Source organism: Hyperolius riggenbachi, chromosome 12, assembly GCF_040937935.1.
Source record: "Hyperolius riggenbachi isolate aHypRig1 chromosome 12, aHypRig1.pri, whole genome shotgun sequence".
In the NCBI taxonomy this organism is placed as follows: domain Eukaryota; kingdom Metazoa; phylum Chordata; class Amphibia; order Anura; family Hyperoliidae; genus Hyperolius; species Hyperolius riggenbachi.
The window spans coordinates 179,146,574-179,166,624 of NC_090657.1; the positions used below are offsets into that span (position 1 = coordinate 179,146,574).

Consider the following 20,051-nt stretch of genomic DNA (forward strand, 5'->3'; position numbering starts at 1 on the left):
CACACATCTTTACTTTATTCAATGGCATTAAGCCGCCCGGCTTTTTCCTCTGCCTCTCTCTCCTCCCCCCCCCGCCTCTCTCTCTCCTTCTCTTTATGGGCACAGCCGGGCGGGGACACGCGTGTCCCTCCGGAGTCGTTCGTCGCGGCAGGGGAATCCTGCCGTTCTTGCAGAGCGGGTGCTGGCAGAAGCAATGTCTGCAGCCTCCCCCGCTCTGCTCTCCTGCCGCGAGGAACGACTCTCCTGGACACGCGTGTCCCCGCCCGGCTGTGCCCATAAGAGAAGGGGGGAGAGAGAGGCGGGGGGGGGGGGGGGGAGGAGAGAGAGGCAGAGGAAAAAGCCGGGCGGCTTAATGCCATTGAATAAAGTAAAGATGTGTGATACATTTTTTGCCCCCCGCTGCGCTGCGGCCACAACATCACATTAAACCTTACAGGAATTGTTTCATTTCTCACATTGGCCGCAGCGCAGCGGCCAGTTCGCGCATTGGCCGGCCAGAACCCGAAGTGGCCGGCCACTTCTAGTTCTGGCCAAACTTCGGGTTCTGGCCGTAACATATATACAAAATGTATTGGTGTCGGGATCTACCATGAAGTCTTTCGCGTCTACCTAATGGGCACCCCTGCACTATATAGGGTCAGTTTAACCATTTCAGCCTTCAGTCGTTTTTCACCTTATGCATCCAAGCAATTTTCACCTCCCATTCATTCGCCAATAACTTTATCACTAATTATCACAATGAATTGATCTATATCTAGTTTTTTCCACCACTAATTAGGCTTTCTTTTGGTGGTACATTTTGCTAAGAATTATTTTTTTCTAAATGCATTTTAACAGTAATATTTAAAAAAATTGAAAAAAAACATTATTTATCAGTTTTCGGCCATAATAGCTTTAAAATAATACATGCTAACATAATTAAAACATATGTATTTTATTTGCCCATTTGTCCTGGATATTACACCATTTAAATTATGTCCCTATCACAATGTATGGCGCCAATATTTTATTTGGAAATAAAGATGCTTTTTTCAGTTTTGCATCCATCATTATTTACTAGCGTATAATTTAAAAAAATATTAGTAATGCACCCTCTTCACACGCTTATGAAAAAAGTTCAGACCCTTAGGTAACAATTTATGTTTTTTTTTTATAGTAATTTTTTTTTCTCATTAAAAATTTTATGTGGGTAATTTTAGGTGTGGGAGGTAAAAAGTTAATTTGAAATGTAATAATATGTGTTTATTATTTATTTAATAAAAAAAAAAATGTATGTGGATGGAGTTTTACCATTTGGTCACAGTCACATTTTTTTTAGTCCTGGGAGCGAACGCTCTCGCTTCCAGGAAGTATAGGGAGGACGGGAAACTTTTTTTTCTCAGAAAGACTGCGGCTTCTGATGAGAAACCGTCTGTCTTTCTGCCGGGGACATATGCTGGGCATACACGGCTGTTGGCTCGATTGATAATATCTGACGTGTCCAATCACTGCGGGGATCGATTCCACGTTCGATCCCCGCAGCAGGCAGACAATAGCGGCGAATTGAGCACGTAATATAAAGCGCCAGCGGGGACGAGCAGGAATCGATCTGCGCGCACGAGCGGACGAGCGGGGATGCGGCGGGGGTCGATCCGGCGACTAATCGGCCGCTGCATCGACCCGTATATGCCCAGCATAAGATCAATGAATGGGAACTATGTTCCCATTCACTGATCTCCGTGCTAATGCTGGGAATACACCATACAATTTTCTGTTCGATTCTTCTGTTAGATTTTTCTGTTCGATTTTCTGTTAGAATAGAATAGAATAATTAAGGTGGCCATATACTGGTCGATTTGCCATCAGATTTGACCAACAGATAGATCCCTCTCTGATCGAATCTAATCAGAGAGGGTTCGTATGGCCACCTTTACTGCAAACAGATTGTGAACCGATTTCAGCCTGAAACCGTTCACAACCTGTGGTGGTGGTGCTGCCGCCGCTCCCGCCCCCCCCCCCCCCCGCATACATTACCTGCTCCGCTAGCGCGACTCCCCAGGTCTCTGCTGTCTTCTTCTCCGCTCTGGTCTGGTCTCCGGCATGCTTCACTTCTTCCTGCCCGGCAGGAAGTTTAAACAGTAAAGCGCCCTCTACTGTTTAAACTTCCTACCGGGCAGGAAGAAGTGAAGCATGCCGGAGACCAGACCAGAGCGGAGAAGACAGCAGTGACAGTGGGGACTCGCGCCGGCAGGAACAGGTAATGTATACCCGCTGTATTGCGTCGGTCGTCGGGCATTCGAACGCTGCTATCGACGCACTCCCGACCCGCCGGCGATCGAGAAAAATCTTCCGCACGGACCGATCACCGGGAATCGGACGGAAATCGATCGTTCTGTCAGCGGTGTGCGCGGCATTTTCACAGCCGATTCGATCACTGTGATCGAATCGGCCTTTATCGGCAAGAAAATCGTTAGGTGTATGGGCCCCTTTAGATTATTTTCTGTAAAGAATGGTCATTATCTCTGGTGCATTGTCTTCTGGTTATCTCCTGCTGAGTAGACCATTGCCTAATTGCTCAGCAGATAGATGGTAAGATAGATAAATTTCCAACATGAACTTTATCTATCTGGCAGGTAAATCTAATGCTGGGCATATACGGGAGTTGTGCAGCCTTATCAATCGAGCCTGATGGCTCGATTGATAATATCCGACAGGTCCGATAACCTGCCGGATAGATTTCCTGCTCGATCCCCGCCAGCGGACAATAGCGGGGAATCAAGCGACTGATAAAGAGAGCCGGCGGGGACGAGCGGGGATCGACCCGTGTATGCCCAGCATAACAGAAAATTGTGTAGTGAATTCCTAGCATAACGGGGGGGATAGGGGGGGGCAGCACGGGAGCGCGCAGCAGCCGAATGGACGTGACAGTCCCATCCATTCGGCTAAAATGGTTAAAGGATACCCGAAGTGACATGTGACATGTTGAGAAAGACATGGGTATGTACAGTGCCTAAGTGCCACAAATAACTATGCTGTGTTCCTTTTTTTTCTTTCTCTGCCTGAAAGAGTTAAATATCAGGTATGTAATTGGCTGACTCAGTCCAGACAGGAAGTGACTACAGTGTGACCCTCACTGATAAGAAATTCCAACTATAAAACACTTTCCTAGCAGAAAATGGCTTCTGAGAGCAGGAAAGAGATAGAAAGGATCAATAGTTCAAAGATTTTAGCTCTGGTATACTTCAATGAATGTGTCATTGATCAAAAACAATAAAACTGTTAAAACTTAAAAAGTAGATTTAAACATAAACTAAAACTGTAGAATATCTTAAAGGGGAACTGAAGTAAGAGGTATACAGAGGCTGCCATATTTATTTCCTTTTAATCAATACCAGTTGCCTGGCAGCCCTGCTGGTCTATTTCTCTGCAGTAGTATCTGAATAACACCAGAAACAAGCATGCAGCTAGTCTTGTCAGATCTGACTTTAAAGTCAGAAATACCTGATCTGCTGCATGCTTGTTCAGGGGCTATGGCTAATAGTATTAGAGGCAGAGGATCAGCAGGGCTGCCAGGCAACTGATATTGCTTAAAAGGAAATAAACATGGCAGCCTCCATATACCTCTCTCTTCAGTTGTCCTTTAAAAAGTCATTTTTAGGAGGAGGATTGATACAATCATTTATTTCATTAGTTTATTTTCGCCTCGGGTGTCCAGGCTTCACGGAAGAATGAGATTTTCCTGAAGTAACAGACATGCTTACCCTAGTATTTCCAATTTTCTTTTTCTCTTTTGCCTGCATGAGAGCTGCCACCTTGCTGCTGATGTCAGCAACATGCACAGAAAAGGATGAATCCACAGCATTTTGTGGAGCCTATGTACCTTTTGTCTGTTATCACTACCAGTCACATCAGAAGCAATTTCCAGAAACATCATTAAGATTGGTTGTTATTATTTGTTTGTTGTTAGTATTCTGTGCATGTTGTTGTTAATGCCTGCATGGCACTGATATCTGCCCATTGTTACCTACTTGTTCTCTGCTTTTTGTTGGTAATTTCTGTATGCCATTGATATCTCCAACAATACTAGCTAGACTAGAGGGAGGCACTCCACAGGATCAAACTTGGGTATGAATGTTTGATGAGCAATAAAATATATATTAAAATACAAGTTGGTGTCTGTGGATTGCCTTCTTTTAGTATGGTTGGAGTTATTGGTTTAGCAGGAGGGGTGAATCTGCTGATAAAGTTGCACCAGTGGCTGTTTTCGGTGAGTGGAGTGGGTAACTGGGTGGTGATAAGTGACTGGTTAATGTCATTGATATCTGCCTGTTATTGGTAATATGTGCAAAACATTGGAATTTGCATACATACTTTTTTGGTATTGTTTTAAGTATATTCAGCATTTTTTTCTTTATTTTTACAAATCTAAATCTTTTCCTTGATTTATGTTCGTGTCGAACATGTGGCCTAAAACAAAAAATTCACTTATCTTTGGCTTCTTCCAGCCCCCTGCATCCGTCCTGTGCCCTCGCCGCTGCTCCGGTGGCTCCTGGTTCCCTCCGGTGGAGAAGCCGACCTCGCCAGCTCGGCTTCTCCGGTGCTCTAGCGTGCGGCTCACTGGTCGCGCTGATGTCATCCGGACTGTGCAGCGCAGGCGCAGAACTACTGCGCCTGCGCAGTACAGCCCGGATGATGTCAGTGCAACTCAGAGAGCCACTTGCCCAGGCGCAGTGGACAACCTACAACGGAGGGGACCCCGGGCCTCCAGTGGTGAGTGGAGCTGCGGCGAGGGCACAGGATGGCTGGCAGGGGCTGGAGGAAGTCCCAGGTAAGTGTTGTGAGGAAACGCGGAAAAGCCGCCGCGTGTGCCAAGAGGCAGGCGGCTGACTCCGCGTCCTACGCGGCGGTTTGCTTGCTTCTGGTTGTGTGGTGGAACGCGGAAAAGCCGCCGCATGTCCTGACAGCAAAGCGGCTGTTTGCATGCAGCAGCATGTGCTTGGTGTGGCTGGGTCTGTTAGTGCATCTAGGCAGATGGAGAGCTATGCTCGCGCGGGCCTGAATTCAGGACCTTTATACCTGCAGAGGAAGTGTCAGCTGATCAGGAAGGTCAGCTGATTCCTGCAGGACTCATGATTGGCTGAATGGTTCGGGCGGGGCAGCAGAGTCCAGCAACTATATATTCTGCTGCTTAGTCAGTTGCTGGTTGCCTGTCGTTGCAATCACTTCGTGGTAGCATGCAGACCCTTAGTCAGATCCGAAAGTGTGCCGGGACCAGCTGGAGCTGTAATCCTACACTTAGCTAGATTCTCTTGATAGTCTAAAGTACTAGTTTGATTGTGATTATCTGTTATGACTTTCTGCCTGTCTGACTACACTGCCTCTGTCTTCTGATCCTGTACTTTGTTTGTCTGTAAGTTGCCGACCTGGCCTTCCCGACCCTGAGAACTATCTCTATCACTAGGAGATAGTTCATGCCTTGTATGTGCTGGGCACCTGCTTCACAGGGCCAGCTCTGTATGTGCTGGGCACCTGCTTCACAGGGCCAGCTCTGTATTCGCTGGGCACCTGCTTCACAGGGCCAGTTCTGTATGTACTGGGCACCTGCTTCACAGGGCCCGCTCTGTATTCGCTGGGCACCTGCTCCACAGGGCCAGCTCTGTATTCGCTGGGCACCTGCGCCCCAGGGCCTTCCTGACCCTGAGAACTATCTCTATCACTAGGAGATAGTTCATGCTTTGTATGTTCTGGGCACCTGCTCCACAGGGCCAGTTCTGTATGTACTGGGCACCTGCTTCACAGGGCCAGCTCTGTATTCGCTGGGCACCTGCGCCACAGGGCCAGCTCTGTATTTGCTGGGCACCTGCGCCACAGGGCCTTCCTGACCCTGAGAACTATCTCTATCACTAGGAGATAGTTCATGCCTTGTATGTTCTGGGCACCTGCTCCACAGGGCCAGTTCTGTATGTGCTGGGCACCTGCTCCACAGGGCCAGCTCTGTATTTGCTGGGCACCTGCCCCATAGGGCCAGCTCTGTATTTGTTGGGCACCTGCTCCACAGGGCCAGCTCTGTATTTGCTGCCTCGGGGCCCATCCGGTATTCATTGGGAACTCGCTCCTCAGATTCCCCAAGCTTGTTACTATTCTTCTGTATTCTGATCTTGTACCTTGTCATTCTGATACCCTGTTGCCGAACCTCGGCTCGCTCTTAGACTCTGCATCTGACTCCTGATTCTGTACCCCGATATTTCTGATACCCTGTTGCCGAACCCTGCTTGTTTATTAGTCTCCGCCTCTGCGTTCTGAATCAGTACTGTATTTGTCCGTGTGTTACGACCTGGCTTGCCTGACTTCGAGAACTGACCTTACTGTTAGAGGCAGTTCCCAGATCTGTTAGTGACACTCTCTCCTAGGTGTCACTCACGTTCTGTCCTTCCTACGCTCCGCCTGACTCCTCCCCCGGGAGAGTCCAGGCCTTCGGAAGGAATCTGTATTGCTGCAGTACTTTATACTGTACGGCACATGTTTCTGAGGCTTAGTCCTCAATGTATTACTGTTGCACCAAGCACTTACACTACTCAGGTGTTCAGAGGTTAGCGTTATATCGGATTATCGGTGATACTGCAGATCATCGATAATCGGGTATTTTCTGCATTTTCAGTGATACTGCAGTTCACCGGTAATCAGACCCTCTCTCTGCTACACCGATCGTGACAAGTGTATCTTATTTTTATTTTTAAACAGCTCTGATGTGTCCTTTAATTGGCCTCCCCCTAATTTGGAACCAGACAATTATACATACACTACACGATACATACATAGACATATGACTATGGGAGGGATTAGGTTGTAAGCCCCTCTGAGGGACAGTTAAAGAGGAACTGCAGTGAAAATAATGTAATAAAAAAAGTGCTTCATTTCTACAATAATTATGTATAAATGATTTAGTCAATGTTTACCCATTGTAAAATCTTTTAAATCCCTGATTTACATTCTGAAATTTATTACATGGTGACATTTTTACTGTTGGCAGGTGATGTAGCTGCTGCATGCTTTTTTGGCAGTTGGAAACAGCTGTAAACAGCTATTTCCCACAATGCAACAAGTTTCACAGACAGGAAACTGCCACGAGTACCATGGTCCTCATAGTTTCTTGTGGGAGAAGTTTCACCACAATATCAGTCATATAGCGCCCCCTGATGGTCTGTTTGTGAAAAGGAATAGATTTCTCATGTAAAAGGGGGTATCAGCTACTGATTGGGATAAAGTTCAATTCTTGGTCGGAGTTTTTCTTTAAGTGACAAGACAATATACTCTGTACAGCACTGCGGTAGAGGTCGGCGCTATATACAAACTAAATAATAATGTAGTGTGCGTACAAAGACTGAGTTTACTTGTCCTTCTATATGTTTATTATACTGTTACTCAGAAGAATTGTGGTATTCCTTCCGAGGTGGTTTTGTGCCGAGTTGTGCGGTGCTTGTGGTCGACCCCCCTAGCATAGGATAGTCATTATGTGACACGGTCCGTGGCATTGTGTGTTCAGCATCTGCTGCTGTATGCGGGAGACCTGTGGGCTGCTGCTTTGCATTTTCTGGATAACAGCTGCTCTTTATAATTGGGGGAGGAGCCGACTGCCACAGAGTGCTGGCAACATGTGCTCCCCATCTAATAATACCGGCCTGTATCACCCCCGGGGAACTCATCATCCCACTCTCTCCCTCACACACGCCCCATTACACTTGGAAATGAAATTCCCTTTCCATAAAAAGTTAATTATCTGTGTGTCTGCAGCTTGTGCAGCGCGTCTCCTGTGCCCTGGCCCTTTGTGTCAGGGGTGCCTCCTCAGAGAGAGGCGGAGACACTTGAAGGGAATCCAGCTCTGGCACCAGGGGAGGAGCTGTCAGTTTTGACAAATATTTTCATTGAAATTCTGCCCTCCAGTTACAGACAGAGCTGCAGATTTCACCCTTCCAGGGCACAGAGTAAGTTACAGATACTTCATGCCCTAATGCAGTTTGCTGTAGGTCGATTATTCCATTTCATTGGGAGTCTTCCTGCAGAATGCTGACTTTGCACAGACTGCTGCAAATATTCTATTTTCTATTTTAAGCGCATACAGATAATATTATTTTTTATATATATATCGCCAACATCTTCTGTAGAGCTGTACAGAGTACAAGACAAAGACACAGAACATTCATATCGTGCTTTTCTCCTGGCGGACTCAATGCGCCATAGCTGCAGCCACTAGGATGTGCTCTACAGGCAGTAGCAGTGTTAGGGAGTCTTGCCCAAGGTCTCCTCACTGAAATAGGTTCTGGCTTACTGAACAGGAAGAGCTGAGATTTGAACCCTGGTCTCCCGTGTCAGAGGCAGTGTACCTGAGACAAAAAAAACCCTCAGGTTTTATAATTACCTGGGGTCTCTTCCAGTCCCCTTGAGACGGCTCGGTCCCTTGCCGACGGGACAGCGCGTGCAGCCAGGCCACGCATGCGCAACAAAGCCATGCAAGTCACAGTCTACTGGTAGAATTCATTTATGGGGAAAAAAAGTTATAGTATTAATATATTGTGACAAGCATGTCCATTATTCCAGGATGTAGAGTTTAAGTGTTACCTGCCACAAGCTTCAGACACTAAATGGTTAGCTTGGCCTCTGTTTATTGACAGCAGTTTGTTTATACTGTACTAGTAAATTGGGTCATACACTAAAGCTACGTACACACGCATGATGTCCGCTCTGAGATGCTCCTTGTGCAGTGCTCTGTTGGCCCTCCCCCCTGTCACCTGAGGGATCAAGTCTTGGTTCTTGTCCGGCGACATGCCTTGTATGTGTGTCCGAGGCTCTAGGCAGTGCTGTGAAATTTCCACACCCAGACTGAACAGTAAAAAAGATCAATATCTCCTAAAAATAACTTTATATATGTGCATTGAATTGTCTTTGTGAGAATTTAACCAACTTCCCATGTTCAGGCAATCTGTAAGGCTAAGGCTGCATTTTCACTTGTGTGGTGCAAATCGCAGCGGTAAAAATTTGCATGCGGATGCGAATTTCGCATGCGGGTCTATGCGAATTTTCATGCGAATTCGCATAAAAATTCGCATACCCAAACCTCATGCGAATTTCCTATTATATAAATTGTATGCGATTCGCATAGCGGTATGTGATATGCGAATTCTGATGGCTCTGCCATGTGAATTTTTTCTGCACAGAAAAACGCAAAGGAATCCTGACAAGTGGAAACAGTCCCATTCACTTGTATTGCTATGCGAATTTGCATGCGAAAAACGCATGCGAATTTGCGATATTGGAAATGGGCCCTGAATGCCCACTAGTGTTGAGAATGCAACCGAATCTCTCTATCCAAGCCACCAGGTTCTAGACTTTTTGCAGACTGAAGCAATACATTATGAGGATGCCCCCCCACGTGTGTGTACAAAGCCGGACCGGAGAGACACATCAGGCTGTGCATTGCAGGCACTGGCGCTACGTTTACCTCCCTCTGCTTCCTCCAAGACAGCATTTCCTCCCTGCTGACCCGCAGCATCTGATTCCCAGGATTCCGGGTATGTGCTGCACCAGCACCGCATAACTCACCCACTCTCAGCAGATTAGTGATGGGATTACCAGACACACCTGAAGTCCTGCTTCCTCTCTGACTACAGCAGTGCCTCATGTGACTCGGCAGCATGTAACAGGTCACATGAGGCACTGCTGTAGCTATGGATACAGTAACGCTGGACGGGGGATGGAGATTCCATTGCTGGAACGCTGAGAGTAGGTGAGTGAAGCAGCGCCATGCATCTAGGGAGGGGGAGACGAGGAGTGCGAGGATGGGTCATTTGGGGAAGGGAGCCGCCGCTTGCCGCCCTCTAATTGTTACCGCCTTGAAGCATGTGATTCACGTTGCTTCATGGAAGAACCATCCCTTTGTGCCACCCATAGCTATGGAGATTCACATGCGTGATGCAATTTTATCCTACCAGCCATACATTTTTTTTCACGCATGCAAATGTGGATGCAGCCTATTGAGTAGGCTTTAAAATGGCATGCAAATTCACATGCGGGGAAACAGATAGAAATACTGGAAACTCATGTATTTGTTTTGTCCTAAAGTGTAACTTTTTTGCAGTTACCTTAGCTAGAAATGACATCACTTTTATGTCCTTCTCGTGGATTTCACAAGCTTTCTTCCAGGCTCTGCTTTCTGGACAGCTGCCCGTCAGGCTTTGTCTTCATAGTAGATTCTGCTACATATTCCTCTCTCTCGTCTGCAAAGAAAGAGAATGCATACTTGTATTCCTAATCACTGCTGCAGTGCAAGCTTTCTAGAATTTCTGTTTTTGTACATATTAGTATTCAGTGCTAGAATCTTTCGTTACCTGAAGGTACTGAATGCTGAAACAAGTCCTTCATAAGATCTAAACTTGGAGCATTTGCCAAGGTAAGTATCATTCTTATATAATGCATATACTGTTAGGTAGATAAAATAAAAGCTCATCGGTAAACAACTTAAACTTTTTCCATTGAGAAATGTCTCCTCACTCATGGAATAACTATTGATACTTCTGAAAAAGAATGTATCAAAACGGTATTGGTGTTCCTACTGAGTGTAGTGCACAATATCAGTCTGTAGAGGCGCTGTGACAAGGAGCTCACATGTAATTTATTTTCTATGGACTTCCAATACATAGCACTACAGCTCCGCCTGCTGTATCAGAACTGGTACTGCCCATCAGTAAAAAATAAATAAAAATCTCAGCAATCATCCATCAGCGACATTACTAGACATACACAAGAAAAATAGGGCACAGTAAGGTGATCCACTTAAAGTGGCCAATTAAGAGAATGTAAACATAATATGATGCTGGTGTTGTCCAGGAAAAAGTACATTTTTCATTCTTAACTTTCTTTTTGTTTGTTGTTAAAGCAGTTTTTTTCTTTATTCTTTAGGTAAAGTGTCAAATAAAACAGAATTTAAACGTATACTGCTGCATTTCTGTTACTGTAAATGTCATTATGAGATGTCATTTTTTTTTAGAAATCATGGGATCCAATAGCAACTTTCCGGTTATCACTCGGAGATAAACTGGCTTAGTGGCACAGGGAGAGCAGAGTACCTTTCTGTGATACGCTGGCTCCGTGGCATGGGTAGAAGCTGAGTACCTCTCTGTGATAGGCTGGCTCAGTGGCACAGGTAGAAGCAGAGTACCACTCTGTGATAGGCTGGCTCAGTGGCACAGGTAGAAGCAAAGTACCTCACTGTGATAGGCTGGCTCAGTGGCATGGGTAGAAGCAGAGTATCTCTCTGTGATAGGCTGAATCAGTGGCACAGGTAGAAGCAGAGAACCTCTCTGTGATAGGCTGGCTCAGTGGCACAGGCAGAAGCAGAGTACCTCTCTGTGATAGGCTGGCTCAGTGGCACAGGTAGAAGCAGAGTACCTCTCTGAGATTAGCTGGCTCAGTGGCACAGGTAGAAGCAGAGTACCACTCTGTAATAGGCTGGCTAAGTGGCACAGGTAGAAGCAGAGTACCTCTCTGTGATAGGCTGGCTCAGTGGCACAGGCAGAAGCAGAGTACCTCTCTGTGATAGGCTGGCTCAGTGGCACAGGTAGAAGCAGAGTACCTCTCTGTGATAGGCTGGCTCAGTGGCACAGGTAGAAGCAGAGTACCTCTCTGAGATTAGCTGGCTCAGTGGCACAGGTAGAAGCAGAGTACCACTCTGTAATAGGCTGGCTAAGTGGCACAGGTAGAAGCAGAGTACCTCTCTGTGATAGGCTGGCTCAGTGGCACAGGCAGAAGCAGAGTACCTCTCTGTGATAGGCTGGCTCAGTGGCACAGGCAGAAGCAGAGTACCTCTCTGTGATAGGCTGGCTCAGTGGCACAGGTAGAAGCAGAGTACCTCTCTGAGATTAGCTGGCTCAGTGGCACAGGTAGAAGCAGAGTACCACTCTGTAATAGGCTGGCTAAGTGGCACAGGTAGAAGCAGAGTACCTCTCTGTGATAGGCTGGCTCAGTGGCACAGGCAGAAGCAGAGTACCTCTCTGTGATAGGCTGGCTCAGTGGCACAGGTAGAAGCAGAGTACCTCTCTGAGATTAGCTGGCTCAGTGGCACAGGTAGAAGCAGAGTACCACTCTGTAATAGGCTGGCTAAGTGGCACAGGTAGAAGCAGAGTACCTCTCTGTGATAGGCTGGCTCAGTGGCACAGGCAGAAGCAGAGTACCACTCTGTAATAGGCTGGCTCAGTGGCACAGGAAGAAGCAGAGTACCTCTCTGTGATAGGCTGGCTCAGTGGCACAGGAAGAAGCAGAGTACCACTCTGTGATAGGCTGGCTAAGTGGCACAGGGAGAAGCAGAGTACCTCTCTGAGATAGGCTTTCTTGGTTAGTGGGTGTGTTTTAATTGCAGAAGATTAGGTAAAAAGAAGTGCATAGCACACAGGGAAGCACCTACCCATCCTGCTGCTGCACTCCTTTCCTCCTCGCTTCAGTCTTGTGGGTGCTGACACGCTCCTCTTCTCCTCCTGACCCTGTGACCCTGGCACATGTGCGCCACTGAGATTACAGTGCAGAACTACATCACAAGTATGGAGGACCTGGAGCGGTATAACGGCAGGCAGCTGTTGTGTCCCGTTATATCACCAGCTCCACGATGAGAAGAGGAGCACGTAGGCATTCGTAGGACCGGACAGAAAGGGGGAGAGGAGCGCGGTGGCTGGATCAGGTGCAGTATGGAAGTATTAGTGTAGTGTTAGTGAGGTGTGGTGTTAGTATAGTGTTAGTGCAGTGTAGTGTTAGTGCAGTGTTATTAGGGCAGTGTAGTGTTAGTACAGTGTAGTGCTAGTGCAATGTAGTGTTAGTGAAGCAGAATCAGAATCAGTTTTATTTCGCCAAATACAGCAGAGCTGTAGTCGGAATTATTTGTGGTACACGTGGCATAGGTGACGTAGGCAGACATACAACACATACAGTTATAAAAATGCAGTAGACAGTTATAAAAATGCAGTAGACAGATAAAATAAAATGCTGTTAAGGGCCCCGAGTCCATATTCGGATAGGAACAAGGCAGGCAGCGTCCGGGGCCGGCTAACCCGGCAGTTAGAACAGCAGGCCGGGCCGGGGGAGGTTGGAGTTCAGTGACCGTACAGCTTGGGGGAAGAAGGTATTCTTCCGCCTGGTGGTTTTGGATGGAATAGTCCTATAGCGACGTCCCAGTGGGAGGAGCTTGAAGTAGTGGCTGCCAGGGTGGGAGGGGTCACGGGAGATCATGGAGGCCCTCTTCCTCAACCTAGCGGAGTGGAGGAGATCAAGAGGCGGAAGCGGAGACCCGATGATTCTCTCTGCATCAGTTATGACTCTCTGCAGTTTCTGTTTGTCGCTGGCCGTTGCGCCCCCGTACCAGACAATGACTGAGGAGCAGAGGATGGATTCTATAGTGGCAGTATAGAAGCTGGTCAGCAGTTCCTTGGACATGCCGAATCTCTTCAGTTGGTGCAGGAAGAACATCCTCTGCTGGGATTTCTTCTGAATTTTGGTGGTGTTGTGCTCCCATTTCAGGTTGTTGGTGAGAGTCGTGCCCAGGAACCGGACCGATGACACAGTAGAGACTTCTGTTCCTCCAATGATAACCGGACGGAGGGGGGGGGATTCCTCCTGAAATCTACCACCAGTTCAACAGTCTTTGCTGTGTTGAGAAGTGCAGTGCAGTGCAGTGTAGTGTTAGTACAGTGTAATGTTAGTGCAGTGTAGTGTTAGTACATTTTAGTGTTAGTGCAGTGTAGTGTTAGTGCAGTGTTAGTACAGTGTAGTGTTAGTACAGTGTTGTGTTAGGGCAGTGTAGTGTTAGTGCAGTGTTAGTACAGTATAGTGTTAGTGCAGTGTTGTGTTAGTGCAGTGTAGTGTTAGTGCAGTGTAGTGTTAGTGCACTGTAGTGCTAGTGCAGTGTAGTGTTAGTGCACTGTAGAGTGCAGTATAGTGTTAGTGCAGTGTAGTGTTAATAAGGTATAGTGTTTGTACAGTGTGGAGTTAGTGTAGTACAGTGTTGTATTAGTGCAGTGTAATGCTAGTGCAGTGTAGTGCTAGTGCAGTGTAGTGTTAGTACAGTGTAGTGTTAGTACAGTGTAGTGTTAGTGCAGAGTAGTGTTAGTGCAGTGTAGTGTTAGTACAGTGTTAGTGCAGTGTAGTGTTAGTGCAGTGTAGAGTTAGTACGGTGTAGTGTTAGTGCAGTACAGTTTTGTATTAGTGCAGTGTAGTGTTAGTACAGTGTAGTGTTAGTACAGTATAGTGTTAATGCAGTGTAGTGTTAGTACAGTGTAGTGTTAGTACAGTGTAGTGTTAGTGCAGTGTAGTTAGTGCAGTACAGTTTTGTATTAGTGCAGTGTAGTGTTAGTGCAGTGTTAGTACAGTGTAGTGTTAGTGCAGTGTAGTGTTAGTGCAGTGTAGTGTTAGCGCAGTTCAGTTTTGTATTAGTGCAGTGTAGTGCTAGTGTAGTGTAGTGTTAGTACCGTGTAGTGTTAGTGCAGTGTAGTGCTAGTGTAGTGTAGTGTTAGTACCGTGTAGTGTTAGTGCAGTGTAGTGCTAGTGTAGTGTAGTGTTAGTACCGTGTAGTGTTAGTGCAGTGTAGTGTTAGTGCAGTGTAGAGTTAGTACGGTGTAGTGTTAGTGCAGTACAGTTTTGTATTAGTGCAGTGTAGTATGCAGTGTAGTGTATCTTAGCTGGTGGGGGAAACCAAGGATTAGTATAGTTTAGTTGGTCAGTGTAGCTTAGACCGATCAATAGTTCTTGTATTTTCACTCTGGAACAGTTACCGTAATAGACTGCGACTGATTAGAGACAGTAAAACATTCAACCTACTTTGTGAATGTTAAAACATAAATGAAAACCATGGGATACTTAGTCATTTTTTTAAGGAGTAGGAGGATAAATATAATTGTTTATCTCATCAGTTTATTTTCACCTCGGGTTCACTTTAAGTTGCATTCAGAAGGATCTTGAACTATGGCCTCAATTCACTAAGCTTAACTCCTGTCTTTAATAACTCTTCTGAGCTGTTTTACAGTTATCACCATGTGGATATAATTGTGGTCACTGTAAAACAACTCAGAAGAGTTATTAAAGACAGGAGTTAAGGTTAGTGAATTGAGGCCAATCAATTACAGTGAGTTTTGGGATAATAAAATAAGTACAGTTTATACTCGACTAGAAGTCTAGAAATTTAGGTCTGATTTGTTAAAGTGAACCAGAGACGAAGCACCCTCATGTATTTTACCATATATATCAGTGGGAACATTAGAGAAAACACCTACCCTGCTCTCTGTTTCATTCTTCACTGCTCAGCCTGCTTCTAATCAGCCCTGATAAAATCCCCGACTGAGCATTCAGTCTGGCTTTGCTCAGGAATCATTATAGCTGAGTCTGTTTTCTCTGGGGTCTTTTTAAGCCCAAGTCTGCCCCCTTCTGGCTCTGCTCAGGAATCATTATAGCTGAGTCATTATAGCAAAGCCAGACTGAATGCTCAGTCTGGCATTTTATCAGGGTTGCTAACAAGCAAGCTGAACAGTGAAGAATGAAACAGAGAACAGGGTAGGTGTTTTCTCTAATGTTCCCACTGATACAGTTGTGTTCAAAATTATTCAACCCCCACTGAAATTTAAGTGTTTTGGCCAGTTTGACATTGATTTTGATCATTTCAGTCATCTTGTTTACAATTAAATCAAATATGCACTTGTAAGTCAGACAAATATAACATAACATTTATAATGAAATAACCACAAATGTATTTTCTGTGCTCACATCATTAGCAGTTTTATTCAATCCCCAAGTGACATTCATTCTTAGTACTTAGTACAACATTCTTTTCCAGTTATAACAGCTTTTAAACGTGAAGCATAGATTTGTTGATCCATGCGTTGATCCATGAGCCCAAACAGTTCTAATTTTGTTTTATCAGTCCACAGAACACTACCACAAAAGTTTTGGGATAGTGTTCTGTGGACTGATGAAACAAAATTAGAATTGTTTGGGCCCATGGATCAACGCTATGTTTGGAGGAGGAAGAACAAGGCCTATGAAGAAAAGAACACCTTGCCTACTGTGAAGCATGGCGGGGGGTACATCATGCTTTGGGGCTGCTTTGCTTCTGCAGGTAAAGGGAAGGTTCAGCATGTGCAAGGTACCATGAATCCTCTTCAGTACCAGGAGATATTGGAGGAAAATGTGATGCAGTCCGTCACAAACCTGAGGCTTGGGAGACATTGGGCCTTTCAACAGGACAATGATCCCAAGCATACCTCCAAGTCCACTAGCACATGGTTGCAGATTAAAGGCTGGAACATCGCAGTCACCAGACTTACATCCGATTGAGAACCTCTGGTGGGACTTAAAGAAAGCAGTTGCAGCGTGCAAGCCTAAGAATGTGACTGAACTGGAGACTTTTGCCCATGAAAAATGGGCTAAGATAGACGTAGATCGCTGCAAGACACTTGTGTCAAGCTATGCTTCACACTCAAAAGCTCCATGAACCTACATACCTCCAACAAACCACACAGCAAGTGTGCTGCCTGGCCCAGCTGTAACTTCTCCCTTACTTCCCTTGCCCTTCATAGATAGCTACAGGTGCACCTTAGTATTAGGTAGCCAGAGGTACCCTCAGTATTAAGTTGCCCCCAAATGAAGGGAGAACTCATCAGTGGAATGCTGAGAGCTGGGTGAGTAACCTCTCATTTACACTCTCATCAGGACTCTGCATAGGAAGGAGGCACTCAAGGAGTGAGCCGCCTTTCCATCATCAGACGCCTGTAGGCACGTGCCTACAGTGCCTTATGGTAAATCCGGTCTTGCTTGTTGGGTATCAGTGAAAGAAAGCGTTCATGGACAAGAGCTTCCTATTGCCGTCCATGCAAGGTTTGGGATTTTTTACTTGAGGACGGGCGGCAGTGGCTAAATCACCTTGTGGCCAGTGTCTGTTGTCAGATCAAAGGACACATGAATTGGAAGCTATAAATACTGGACTCTGTAGCAACCACTGCTTAATATATCCAGTTAGGCTGGGCTCGGTTGGTGGACTCTGGTTACCATTTATTGGTAACTACCTTTTTGCCATTTTCACCTACTGGATTGTCACTGTTAAAATGCAATAGTTAAATCTGCTGAATTCAGTAAAAATTGCTTATTCAGTAACATTGTCTGGAGTGTGCTGGTCTTCACATAGAAAAAGTATATTAGTATTATTATTTACTGGATTTATATAGCGCTAACATATTACACAGCGCTGTACAATACATAAGATTGCAGACAGGGGTGACCGATAACACAATACAGGTAATAAGCAATAAGATACAATAACACAATACCGGTAATAAGCAATAAGATACAATAACACAATACAAGTAATAAGCAATAAGGTACACAACACAATACAGGTAGTAATACAATGCCAGATCGTACACTGGAGTGGAAGTCCCAGTAGTACAAGTTCACATTACTCTGGGTGAAGTGTACAATCAAGCATGATATACAAGGAGAGAGGGCCCTGCCAAAGGCACGAAAGGAGGGGGGCTGCATCGAGAGGTTCTTAGCAGAGAGAGTTAGGGCAGCGTTGAGGTGGGGTGGGCCTCCTTGAAGAGGTGAGTTTTGAGGGATTGTTTGAAAGTGCTGAAGGAGGGGGCAAGCCTGATGGGCAGTAAGAGAGAATTCCACAGGATGTGGGCAGCTCTAGTGAAGTCCTGTAGTCGAGCATGGGAGTGTGAGATGCGTGGGGTGTTTAGGAGGAGGTTGTTGGAGGAGAAAACTGGGCACCGGTGTGTATCTGCTGACCAGGTCAGAGATGTAGGTCGGGCAGGACTTGTGTATAGATTTGTAGGCCAAACATCTTGATCTTGAAACAGATTCTGAAGCGTAGTGGAAGCCAGTGAAGGGATTTTGCATAGGGGAGTCGTGGTGACAGAACGGTGTGATGAGTAGATTAGTCTGGCTGCTGCATTCATGATGGATTGTAGGGGGGTGATGCAGTTCTAAGGAAGGCCTGACAGGAGGGTGTTGCAGTGGTCCAGGTGGGAGATGATGAGGAAATCGTCAAGGAGTTTGGCAGTGTCCGGGGTCAGGAAAGGGCGGATCTCGGAGATGTTGCGTAAATGGAAGTTGCAGACCCTAGCAATGGTTTGGATGTGGGGTGGGTAGGTAAAGTAGAGGGCTGAGTCCAGGGTGACACCCAGGCAGCGGGCTTGTGTAGTGGGGTGAATGACTGTACATAGATGTCTGTGGGGGAGTGAGACTGCACGGGGCGGGCAGTTAAGGAGTATACTAGGCCTGCCTGTGCTCTGCTGGGCTGACCCTGCTTGCACCTCATTTGGATGCCAGAGGAGTGCGCAGGGGGGCACCATCCCCCCCACCCCCCGTGTTTCCTTGGTTTGGGACCCAGGCATGTGCAATTCTGAATCGCTCATCACCACTGGGGGAGGGGGACTACTGGGAGAATATGTGTTGGAGGGATCCATTTGAATACAAAGATAACTGGGGACAGGGCACCCTGTAGACAATGAGCATCATCAGGATTGGGTAATCTAGCCCACCACAGGCTTTATTTTACCCCCATTCAGGGGTACTTTAAAGTGTACCTGAGGCAAACCTTCTTACCTTCCAGGTATGAAAAAAGATACTTACCTAAGAAGAGGGAAGCCTCTGGATACTATAGAGGCTTCCCAAGCCATCCTCCAATCCCTCAGAAGATTACCAACAAGGGCTAGTTGGTAATCATATCAGGGGCCGCGCTCCTCTTCAGGAATGAGCACGGCAGTACTGCGCATGCACAATTATGGCCAAGCCTGTGCAGTAAGCCGGAGCCACTCATGCACGAGCTATTGTGCAGGCGCGGGTGCAGCATGGCCTCACTCGTGCCAGAAGAGGAACATGGCCTCGATGTAAAAAAGGGTCCCGAACAGCTGAGGAGGATAGTGAGGGAAGCCTTTGGTGCATCCAGAGGCTTCTCTCTCCCTAGGTAAGCATTTACTTTTGCACAAATGATTAAAGAGGAACCCAGGATTGAACTTTATCCCAATAAGTAGCTGATACCCCCTTTCCCACAAGAAATCTGTTCCTTTTCTCAAATAGATCACCCGAGACATTGGTATGGCTGATATTATTTACTGAGAGTTCTATGCACAGAGATCACCTGGCAGGACTAAAGAGGTCACCACCAGCGAGAAATTTCATAATGTAAATAGCGATGAGGAAAGATTTTACAATGGGCAAACGCTAGCTAAACAATTTATAAATGGACATTGTAATAAAAGAAGCAATTTTATTCATTACGTTATGGTTACCACAGTTACGCTTTAAACCTTTTGACACAGTGCTGTCTCTTAAGCTAGGTCCACGCTTGTCAGTTGCAGATTTTTGTAAACAAATTTTTCTCTCTCTCTCATTTTTGAGAGAAAATGGCCTATTTGCAGCTACGTTTCCAGTCCGTGGAAACGTATCCCCAGCCCTGGCCGTCATGCTGGAGGAGGGTAGCAGGCAGAAAGTGGGGCAGCGTGGGGAGGGGGGTTACCACCCTCCCCTGGGTCCCCCCTTCCCCCCTCCAGCTAGTTTCATTAGTTAAAATCATTAAAATCAATGTAGCAATGTATAAAAGCCAAGCTTCGAGCGGGAAACTTACCTCCTTGCGTTCCACTGCTTGCCGTCACTTCCTGCAATGCCTCCTTCTGTACTTCATTGGGCGGCATGGCAGGAAATGACGGCGAGCAGTGGAACGCAAGGAAGTAAGTTCCCCCGCTCGCCGCTTGGCTTTTATACATTGCTACATTGATTTTAATTAATGAAACTAGCTGGAGGGGGAGCGAGGGAAGGGGGGACCGAGGATGTCCCCCCTGCCGCTGCCCCCCTTCCTGCCTGCTTCCCCCTCCAGCATGGTGGCCCTCCTCCCCTGGGACACAGAAAACAGATCTGTTTCTGTGTCAAAAGCTGCCTGTGTAGAGCGGGATCCGTTTTCCTCTTGCCCTTCAGTACCCCTCAGTGTATCCGGCTCCATGTGCGGTCTGTGAAAATCCTGTCCAAAAAATCCTGTCCGTTCAGGT

The 20,051-nt window shown here is 46.4% G+C and overlaps 1 protein-coding gene across 16 annotated transcripts in view; it reads right to left on the minus strand.

Annotated features, from left to right (window-relative positions):
- Positions 1 to 20,051, minus strand: part of FAM110A (family with sequence similarity 110 member A) — an 897,957-nt gene that overhangs the window by 230,548 nt on the left and 647,358 nt on the right. For 13 of the 16 annotated variants that reach the window (XM_068262827.1, XM_068262817.1, XM_068262813.1 and 10 more), the window contains one exon: positions 10,116 to 10,250. The exons of 2 other annotated variants lie outside the window; for them this stretch is intronic. In XM_068262827.1, the coding sequence (XP_068118928.1) occupies positions 10,116 to 10,133 (18 nt within the window). In that variant the 5' untranslated portion in view covers positions 10,134 to 10,250. Of the gene's footprint in view, positions 1 to 10,115; positions 10,251 to 12,433; positions 12,452 to 20,051 lie in introns of those variants that run through there. One more of the 16 variants, XM_068262825.1, reaches the window with a different exon arrangement.